The sequence below is a fragment of the Bactrocera tryoni genome, chromosome 1 (genome assembly GCF_016617805.1).
Source record: "Bactrocera tryoni isolate S06 chromosome 1, CSIRO_BtryS06_freeze2, whole genome shotgun sequence".
In the NCBI taxonomy this organism is placed as follows: domain Eukaryota; kingdom Metazoa; phylum Arthropoda; class Insecta; order Diptera; family Tephritidae; genus Bactrocera; species Bactrocera tryoni.
In genome coordinates this window covers 9,939,044-9,950,516 of record NC_052499.1, presented here as the reverse complement: position 1 = coordinate 9,950,516, position 11,473 = coordinate 9,939,044, and the positions used below count along the sequence as shown (strand labels likewise).

At 36.4% G+C, this 11,473-nt stretch overlaps 2 protein-coding genes across 2 annotated transcripts in view; both read right to left on the bottom strand.

Moving 5' to 3' along the window:
- Positions 1-787: 787 nt before the first annotated feature.
- LOC120781216 lies at positions 788-1,795 on the bottom strand. The gene is made up of 2 exons (XM_040113344.1): positions 1,701-1,795; positions 788-1,608 (listed from the first exon to the last, which is right to left on the bottom strand). Exons 1-2 carry the CDS (start codon positions 1,761-1,763, stop codon positions 961-963), a joined length of 711 nt encoding a protein of 236 aa, XP_039969278.1. The 5' UTR covers positions 1,764-1,795; the 3' UTR covers positions 788-960.
- Positions 1,796-7,361: 5,566 nt separating this feature from the next.
- Positions 7,362-11,473, bottom strand: part of LOC120782675 (T-complex protein 1 subunit eta-like) — a 33,042-nt gene continuing 28,930 nt past the window's right edge. Inside the window, exons 2-3 of the mRNA XM_040115063.1 lie at positions 11,094-11,426; positions 7,362-7,907 (exon numbers count right to left, since the gene is read on the bottom strand). Coding sequence (XP_039970997.1) covers positions 7,684-7,907; positions 11,094-11,426 — 557 coding nt within the window. The 3' untranslated portion in view covers positions 7,362-7,683. The remainder of the gene's footprint in view (positions 7,908-11,093; positions 11,427-11,473) is intronic.

Below are 11,473 nucleotides of genomic sequence, written 5' to 3'. Positions count from 1 at the left end.
ATTGTTTTCATACAGGAACTCAAATTCGATAGGTCAGCTTGTATGACAGCTATACGCTATAGTGGTCCGATATCAGCGGTTCCGACAAATGACCAATATCTCTGAGAGCAAATAATGTATGCAAAATCTCAGACAGATATCTTAAAAACTGCAGGAACAGTTCACGTATAAAGACACCGACAGGCGGCTTTGCCAAAACCCAGCTCTTCATGCTGATCATTTGTATAAGTATATACTTATGCATATACATGTGCATGCACATATGTTTCATAAGATCTCCGACGTTTCCTTTTAGCTTTAAAAACTTCGTGACAAACTTAATATACCCTGTTCAGGGTATAAACATCGCCCCGGTGTGGCACACAATTTTAGAAATCCAGAAATGCTCGCCTTTTGTGGGCCGAGGCGGAGAAGTGAAATGGAAATGCTTGTGATTGTTGTGTAGTAAATGTTGAAAGCTGACATTCCCTTTTTCATTTTTGAATGAAGTACCTATAATACATATTTATACACACATACATATGTACATATGTATGTAGTCAAGTTTTTACTTACTCCATCTCGCCGAAGACCGTGTGGGAGGTGGTCGGCATGGATTAATAAATAACAATATTTTATTTCGAAGATATGTACTTATATATATACATACATACATATGTATATATATGGGCATATACATATGTTTGTATATACATGTACATATGTATATGCATAAAGAAATAAAAATAATAATAAAAATAATATTTTTGCCAATTTGGTCGTAATTTTATTTACGCCGTTATATTTGTATATACTATGTAAGTATGTATATAACTAAAGACATATGTACATACATAAGTACATTTGTATTATTATCTGGAGACAGATGGTATCCAACCAAACGTAATTAACTTTATTTCATTTAAGAGCAAGCGGTTCGTTTTGCATCCGTCACATGTATTCGCATTCAGACCGGCCCCCTTAAACATCCACTTCGACCAGTCTCGTTTTGACATACAGTTGCCAAGCTTTTTCAGCGTCAGTCACCTGTTTCGCTACCTTCTCTTGCAAGTCTGCAATGCGATACTTGTCCAAAGCCAGCTTCATCACCATATAATCGAGGGTGCGTTCAGAAGCAGCGATGGGCGGCTCCTTTAATTTGTCCGCCAATTTGATGAACTTTCGCAATTGGTCGTACTTGTAGTGTGAGTTGGTTAGGTTCGCATCGTGTGCTGCAGCTGCTCGTGCATCCAAAATATTCAGGTAACGCGTAATTAGCTTCACCTTCGAAGATATGTAATCACTTCGTCCAACAACTTGTGAAATCTCCCGATTGAGTTGAGTTAAGGCATCTACAATTTCGGTTGCATCGGTGACATTTTGTTCTTGCATCCAGAAGTCGGACATAGATCGCAGTGGACCATCGGTGGTGCTGTGTGGTTCCGTTGTATCGGGTTCTGCAGTTAATTCCTCTTCGATCGACTCTTCCGGTTGGAGATTATTTTTAATGGTGACGCGATTATTTTCAAAAATCAAAGTTTTGTTAATGGCACCGTCGGTTTCGTTAGATTCGCCCGATTTCACATGAAAATTCAGCGCGAAACGAAAGAGCACATTGGCGTTCGCGTGCTAGAAACAAACATACATACATACATATACACATTTAAATTTGTTATGATCATGTAACGTATATGACTTCATATAAACGTATTGTGACTTACCTTTGATTCCCTGGTGATTACAGCGATAACCGCCAACAAAAGCAACTGTATCCGTGGCTGCATTCTGATCTTATATTGACTTGATTCGATTATAAACTGCTACCGAAATCAAATTACTTGCTGAGACCCAGTGGCCTCAGTTTCTGTTCGTCAGCAAATATTACTTACTTAACTATGTAGTAACAGTTCCGTTATCTCCCCATTCGGTATGCACAATTATGGAAAGGTTAAAGCGGGGTTCAAACGAGATTAAGAAAATTTCAACATCTCCGCATATAAAAAGTTTATATATATACATATATGTATAAGTATTTAAAGGGTAATCCATTTCGAGGTTCCCTACATTTAAAAAAAAAAGCATAAACTTCAAATTTAATGGGGAATGTTTATCATCATTAGAAAGAACATTCTTTGGCGTTGTTTTTGAAGATTATCTCTTTCGAATATTGACCGCGGCTACGTCTCAGATGGTTCATCCGTTGAGTCCAATTTTCGATGACACGCAGCATTCCTACTCCAGCATTTCGACTAGTAACTGACGAATGACACGTATGATGTTTTGCTTCAAGGTCTGCGGATTGCACATCCTTTTGGGGAAAAGTCTGATATCACATGATCTTGGTGGCCAATCGACCGGCTCAAAACGTGAAATTATCTGTTCACCGAAGTATTCTGTCAATAAATCCATTGATTAATGCAATTTGTGGAAAGTGACGCCGTCTTGTTAAAACCAAATGTCGCCGAGATCATTGACGGTTACGTTGTCAACGGTATAATTTTTGAAGGAATATGGACCGATGATTATATTGGCCTAGAAACCACACTAAACCGTTGTTTTTTCTGGATGAAAAGAATCTCTTCAGCTTGCTCTTCGTCGCAAATGCGGCTTGTTTACATATAAAACCAGAAATGGCCCTCTTCGCTGAACAAAATTTGGCTCGAAAACGTCGCATCTTCTTGGAACTTTTCAAGAGCCCATATATCGAAGCGATGTCGCTTGGGAGGGTCGAACGGCTTCAGTTCTTGCACAAGCTAGTATGTATATTTTGTACGCTTTCGATTTAAGATATCGACGTAAAATGCGCCAAGTCGTTCCATACGTCAGTCAAAGTTGTTGCGAACTGCGCCAATTTGACAGTCCTCGTGTACACTTTCAGTTACGGCTGCTATATTTCCTTCACTGCATGCTGAACGTGGTCTATTCCGTCGAATATTATCTAATAATGAATGCTGGAGCTCTAAAAGGTAAGATGGATAGATGAAGCACATTCTTTACAGAACGTAAATTTTCATAATAAAGTCGAACGATTTGTAAACGTTGTTCAGGTGTAAATCTTTCCGTGATGAAATGCCAAACAATTCAGAACAAAAATAACATGACTGCTTGATACGACTCGAAAGTGATCTGTCAAAAAAAAGAATATTAAAAAAGTACCTCCACTTGGATCCCTCGTTATACAAGGTGCGTTCCAATTGTAAACAGGACTTTTCGAATCTAGCGCCCCCTGGTGGCGCCATCTACTTATATGTCGATGCGATGCGATGGTGCGTTAGAATCTGCTATTTTTATTGATTGTCCAGTGAGAGTTTCATGACATTTCATTGTTTGGAAGTGAAGTTATTGCGTTTTAAGTATCAGTATGTTTGTGTTATCGGTGCGAAAATGAGCTTCGAACAAAGAGCCAACATTTAATTTTGTCTTAAAATTGGTAAAACTTTTACCGAAACGTTTCAATTGATGTAACAAGTTTATGACGATGATTGCCTATCCGTAGCAAAGTGTACGAGTGGTTTCAACGTTTTCAAAGTGGTCGAGAGGACATAAATTACGATCAACATGTGGACCAATCAAAATCCGTGATTACCGGAAATTTCATTGAAACTGTGCGTGAATTCATCAAAAATCAGCCGAAATCATTATTAAAATTCATGGAAATGGAATTGAACATCTCAAAAAATCGATTTATCGTATTTTGACCGAACATTTGGGCTTACGAAAGGTGTGTGCACGGTTTGTTCCGCACAAATTGACTGACGACCAAAAATTGCTTAGAATCCAACATTCGAAGGACGATTATTTGATCAAAAATCACATTTTAACCATTAACCACTCCCCGTATTCACCTGATATGGCACCGTGCGACTTCTTCCTTTCCGGAAAAATGCATTTGCCCATGAAAGGAAAGCGTTATGCAGACGTAGAGGGTATTCAAAAGGCTTGCACCGGCATACTGGCGGCCATACCGACCAACGAGCTAAAACACTCGTTAGATTTGCTTTTGGACCGTGCAAAAAGCTGTATTGAAGCAGAAGGAGACTAGAGAGAGAAGTCCTGTTTACTTTGGAAAGCACCTTGTATGAGTACATATTGTACATAGTATTGTATAAATTGTTTACGATAAAATATCAAAGTGGTCAGGAAAAATACCAATTGGGCTTAAGGTTCTCAACAATTTGCTTTGACTGCGGGATATTTCTAGGCTTAAAAGTATATAAGGTAACGTATGTACTTATGTACATATGTATATCTATATATCTCGGGATCTGCGTGCGAGAAACCTTAAAAACTCATGGTTGCAATCTGTACCCACGTAATACATACATACATACATATGTACATATATGTAGGTATATGAAAACTAGCTTCAAAAAAGACACCCCGAATGCAAGTTGTGCAACATTTTGCATGTATCTATGTTTGTACATACATATATATACCTTCCTAAACGTTGCACAAGCCCCTTTCCTCCACCACAGAGTCGAGTCGTTAATCGACTGTCTGGTCATTGCACTGTTGCACAAATGAAGACTTCATATTCATGCCTACGGTGGTAGTAAATAAATGCAATATGTATGCAGATGGTAGTCGGTAGAGAAGAGTGAGACTCTGTTCACACGAGGACACTTTTTGCCGCCCAAATTGCTTTTCGCAGAGGAGCGGAAAGACGAAGAAACCATGCCGCTCGTGTTCCGATTGCACGCTTTTCTGAATATTATTATATATTTTTCTTCATAATATGTATGTAAGTATGTATGAATGTAAATATTCATAATATAATGGAAATGTTTTAGAAAAAGGTTAATAGTTTTGTGCATGAAGCGCATAAGAATTTGAGATGTGATATGAAAAAAAAAAAATGTGGAAAATTGTCCGTCTCAAGTTGGCGTACTCTTGTTGCTTGTGTGAACGCAATGAGGGACACCACAAGAGAATTTGCCGATAATGTGTTCCCATCTAAACGCAGTCTAAGAGACTGGAGGGTTTTTATAATTTTGTTTTGGGCTGCTTTATAGTAACGTGGAGATAGAAGGAGTTCTATAGAAACGAAGAGAATTATGCCAACTTTTAAGTCATCAAGTTTCAGAAGCTATATTAAAATGATTCCGTTACTTTTTTAATATCTTATGCAAACAAGGCCTCTTGGGAATGCAAATATAAACAGGACAAGTTTGATTGCAGTGAATTGTTTGTGAAAAAATCTGTAAAAAATGGTCACAGAGCACCGGGTCCCACTGAGAACTCCGGACTAGCAGGAAGCTACATCCGAGCTTCTCCATCTCTCCCTTTCACTGTGCTGTGCACACATATACAAAAATGAATACATATACTATACATATGTATAGAGGCAATTATCCGAAAGGCAACACTTTTGGTACACTCTGCAATAAATGCAGTGTCGTTTATATAAGTATACTATATGCATACACACATATACATACATATGTCTGTATACATACACATGTGCATGCATTCCAAGGTTACGTCCTTGAAAAAGCTAACTGTGTAGCAATCGTCCTGGTCTATAATATACTAAAATACAATATAGAAAAATATTTGCTAACACAAGTATATAGTATGGTTAGGTATATCTATTCGGTTGTGTATATACTCGTATACATACAATAAGTTGCATGACGTGCGTTTTGTATATATGTGTGTATGTGTGTACTATATATGTACTTGTATATGTTAATGAGTATATTCTTTAAGGGAGGTCTTACTGCCCGTTCCGGGCGATATTTATTTAAGAGTACACATATCGAAAGCTACATACATACATACATATGTATACATGTGCACATATGTATGCGCCTATATTTACGTGTATGCAGGTATGTAAATACTAGAGATTATAACACGTTGTTTTGACAATTACTCTTACGAACCTATCAATCATTAATTACTTACATACATACATATGTATGTTATAATTCATTCATGCAGGTGGACCTGTATACGTAATATTTATTATACGTAAATAAAAAAAATGAAAGTGTTACATGATACCACTGATCAAAATCGATATGGACTTATGGACAATAATTAAAAAAAAAACAGACAGTCCGGGTCAATTTTGATCGTATGGTATGTAGATAAAAACTAGTAAAAAGTTAACTTGTCGCATTAAGTGCCATCTACTTAAACATTTGCGTATACTTGTATGTGAATACAGAATACAGAAAATATAAAAACGCCAGTTCGGGTCAAATTTGATCATATGGTATGTAGACGAAAAAAAAATTGAAAAAAGTTATCTTGTCGCATTAAGTGTCATCAGAGTCATCAACTTAAAGTTTGTATATATGTATACATTGTGACAGCAAAAATAATCTCCAGTCCGGGTCTATTTTGATCATATGGTATGTAGATGAAAAAAAAAACTAGTAAAAAGTTAACTTGCCTCATTAAGTGGCACCACAGGCATCTACTTAACCGATTATTTAAGTAAATATGTACATATGTATACACATTGCGATAAAAAAGTGCCTGGAAATCGTAAATAAAACGCAAAATATTTAATTATACATCAATATTTATTTTAACGCCTTCAAAGTAATCCGCAACAGATGTAATACACTTACATACATATGTATGCCAACGATTTCGAATATATACATACATACATACGTACACTTTACAGTCGATCTGGCTGATTGGGTTGCAAATAGTGCAAAATCGAAGTAAATACGTATGTGTGTACATATACTTACTTATATGTATTTGAATACAAGTATTCTTCCTCTTTACTGGCGTAGACATCGCGTACGCGGTTATAGCCGAGTTATATAAGTAAGTATATAGTATACATATAATAACACACCCTTTTATCTTGCAGTTTATGCCCAACCACGTGGTTCGTACATACATACATACATATGTAATTGCAATTTCAGGTATGTATACAAGCCGTCTAACGGACATGCGCTGTGGAAATTGCGTTGTAGAAAATAGTGGGAACACACCAAAATATCCGCAGGATATAGAATTTCCCCAGTGTTTCTCTTTACTGCATAACTGCGCTGAGAGGCACGCCGCCTACATTTTCTTAGTACCTCCAGTTATGGACGATAATGAGAGAATATGAGAAGACGGTTATGTTGACACTTGCGAAGCCGCGCGCCCACTACAAGTTGTGTATACAAACCGCTATTCCGGAATTGTAGCTCATTTCCCGGGTAATGTAGTATTCTGCTTTGTTTTTGTGGCTGCCAACGATAAAATGGCAAGGAGTCTTGCTGACGGCGGCTATTTTGGTAATTGCGTCGCAAAAATCACTTAGATATTTATACACATAAACCTATGCTAACATATACATACATACATACATACCTGTACTTATCTATTACAATAATGTTATGATAAAAACTCTGCCTTTGTCTTTTTTCTTTATGAGTTTTATTTTTATTTAATAAAGGCCATTTCATATTATAAATTGTTAGGTAAAAGCTTCAAATGCTTTAAAAAAAATTGGTATGCAAACAAGTAATGAATTGCAAGTACATTTCAAAATTTTCAGAGAAACAATTACAATACAGTTTATTGGAAGTTAGTAACTAGCATTTTATTACCATATTTTAATAAAGAAACTTAAAGTTTTACTGCAGAAACAGTGAGCATGTGAGTTCAGCTCCTGGCGTTAATGATTTTTGATGTGATTCTATGATGAAGTTACAAAATTATTTAAATGCGAACACACTGAGCTTACATGGGTCTTCCCATGCCGCGTCCCATGCCGCCAGCCATAGGCATCTGCTGATTGCCAGCGTTGGGGCTTTTAATGGTTTCATCGACGGAGAGTATCATGCAGGCAGCCTCGGCAGCGGCAGTTAAAGCATTGATCTTGATAATCGAAGGCTCCCATACGCACTGGTCGAAATTGTCGGCAATATGCTCCTTGGTGATATCGACGCCAAACCACTGACCGCCTATTAGATGAATCAGACAAATAAAACGCATATTCATAGATTAGAAGAATTGTTTAAATAGTTTGCTGGATTTTCTAAATAATTTAGTTTGATTATAGTTGAAAAAATTAATCAATTCAAAGTTATAGGCAATGGAAATAATAGTTTGATCTTCAAAGGGTAGTCACATGCCCTACAAAGGTACTAATTTCGAAATCTTTTAAATTTTCTTTAATCTATTCTGCATATACTATAAGTACATTAGAGCGGGTTGTTTCATAGTTAGGAGCCAAAAAAATTATGTATAGTATGAGGAAATCATTATACGAATCATTCTGAACGATTATAATTAAGCGGTGGCAGTCCCCATTCACACTAACGTGTCGGTCTGAATCATCACGGAAGAAGTACGGCGCAAACGACGCCGCCGGCCCATAAACAAAATCAAATTTTTTCGGAATGCAGTGGTGACTCATGGAGTACGTGTGGATTTCTGTCTAACCAATAAAGAATATTTTGCTTATTGACAAAGCCATTCAGCTAGAAATGAGCCTGATCGCTGAAAATGATTTTTCAATGAAAATCTGGATCAGTTTCAAGTTTTTGCTCAGCACATTTCACGAACATACGATTCCTCCGGTGGTCAAGCGACTTCAGTTTTTGTGTCAATTGGATCTTGTAAGGATGTAGGCCAAGATCTTTTCCCTACAACGACCTCACAGAGATTCCCAACGCTTGAGAACGACGTGTGAGAGGCTGATTTGGGTCTTCCTCAATTGATGCGCTCGCGGCAGCAATATTCTTGACACTACAGGCACTTCTTTGTCTCACTGACATGGGGACATTTTGTACTGTGCCTGTGGATTCAAATGTTTCCACTAGACGCTCAATTGTTGAACTGACATAAATTGGACGTAACGACCTTAAAGTTGAGGCCAAATTTCGGTAGTAAATTTTAATAATTTCGACTCGTTGTTGAATCGTATTTGTATTTGCCATGATGAAATGGCAAACATCACTGAAGAGAAATGTCAAAAGAGCGGGAAAAATATGGCGTCGTTTGTTGTCCATATCAGTCCACTTTTGTAGCATCGTTTTGAAAAAACCCGTTACTACAATAATAGTTTCGGATTTATGATCACATCCGTAAGAGCTTTCAGCTTAGTGTAATCGGCTCACAAAAATATGAACGCAGTTTTCAGAGTCGTTGTGAAACTTGTTTGCAAAATGGCTGGACCGATCGACTTGAAATTTTCACACGAACATCGCAGCTATGTACATATGTATGTATATTTGTATATTTTTCCGTAATGATTGAAAGGATAAGATTTATCAGAATAATATCGATTTTTGTACCAATCCTAAAGTGCAAATTTATTTTTAATAAGAAGCCCAACTAAGTACATACTTACATATGTATGTATTATTTATAAAAATAAAATTTTGAATTTTTGCAGACAATGTTATCTAATTTAATCTTATCTTTTCTCATTTAAAATTCGATTTCTGTTTTGTACCTTCAAATTCGATTTTTGCAATCTTACGGTAGAATATAAATAAAAGCTTGCAACTTGCATACCTGTACATAAGTATATGTATGTACGCACAGAGAAAAATTGAAAAATATTGAAAAACAAGAAAAAATGGTAACTTCGGCTGCACCGAAGCTAATATACCCTTCACAGATTACATTGGTGCCTTAGAAAATAATTTATACCAAATTTCGTAAATATATCTTGTCAAATGCAAAAGTTTTTCATACAAGAACTTGATTCCGATCGTTCAGTTTGTATGGTAGCTATATGCTTTAGTTAACCGATCTGACCCATTTCTTCGGAGATTACATTGTTTTTATGGAAAATAATCTACGCCAAATTTGGTGAAGATACATTATCAAATGTGAAAGTTTTCCATACAAGAACTTGATTCCGATCGTTCAGTTTGTATGGCAGCTATATGCTATAGTTAACCGATCTGACCCATTTCTTCGGAGATTACATTGTTTTTATGGAAAATAATCTACGCCAAATTTGGTGAAGATACATTATCAAATGTGAAAGTTTTCCATACAAGAACTTGATTCTTGTATGGCAGCTATATGCTATAGTTAACCGATCTGACCAATTTCTTCGGAGATTACATTGTTGCCTTAGAAAATAATCTATACCAAATTTGGTGAAGATACATTGTCAAATGTGAAAGTTTTCCATACAAGAACTTGATTCCGATCGTTCAGTTTATATGGCAGCTATATGTTATAGTGGTCCGATATCGGCCGTTCCGACAAATGAGCAGCTTCTTGAAGAGAAAATGACGTTTGCAAAATTTCAAAAGGATATCTTAAAAACTGAGGGACTAGTTCGTATATATACACACAAACGGACAGACGGACAGACAGACAGACGGACATGGCTAAATCGACTCAGCTCAACATACTGATCATTTATATATACATACTTATACTTTATAGGGTCTCCGACGCTTCCTTCTGGGTGTTACAAACTTCGTGACAAACTTAATATACCCTGTTCAGGGTATAAAAAATGAAAATATTAGACAACAAAGGCGAAACTACGGTATGATATAAACAAATTTGTGCACTCGTACAAATGTATGTATGTATTAATTGTACATATACATACATACATACATACATACATACATACTTCTTCATGTAGATATTTTTGTGTAAGCATTTATATGTACATATGTATGTAGTATGTACATATGTATGTACGCTCATTCGTTTTTGGCTCGAGGCTGCGTAATCAGCCGTTTCATTTCGTTTCGCTGGCTACGTGACTTTTTTGTTATAAAAAACGTAAAATCGAGCAACAGTTGTGTTTTTACTTAATATTTATTTTGTTTATCTCTTGATTTCCTATGGTTTTATGTTTAGCAATAATCTTGTAAATACGTAGTCATTACATATATACTCTCACGCTTATATGTATGTATATAGTATGTACATAATTAAACGACTACAAATGACAAAGAGACTAGTGCTGGAAGTGCTAACAAAGCCAAAAGTGAATCAGGTACGCATACATATACATATACGGTACTTGCACACATGTAAATCTACATACATACATATATGCATATTCATTTTAAATAAGTATTTGGCTTCATACTTTTTAAAAGGAAATTGTGGCGCCCTGCAAGTGTGCCTTAACACATCCTTTAAATTATATAGTTTAAACGTACCTTGGGCATGTTTTTGTCGCAGCTTATTCAGTATATTGGTGGCGTCAAAACCAGCATTGTCGCACAGCTGACGTGGAATAATCTCCAGAGCTTTAGCAATGGCGGCGATCAGCAGTTGCTCCTTTCCAGCGATGGTTCGAGAATATTCCCGCAGGATTTTGGACAGTTCCATTTCGATGGCGCCACCACCTAAAAATATGTAAATAAGAAAATTTTTAACTTCCAATACATTTTTATATAAACTGTTTGCAAGGTTTCGCTTTAGTGTAGTTGAATTAAGAATTGAAATGAATAAATACTTTGCTTTCAAAATAAGTAAAAAAACAAGTAAGGAAGGGCTAAGTTCGGGTGTCACCGAACATTTTATACTCTCGCATGGG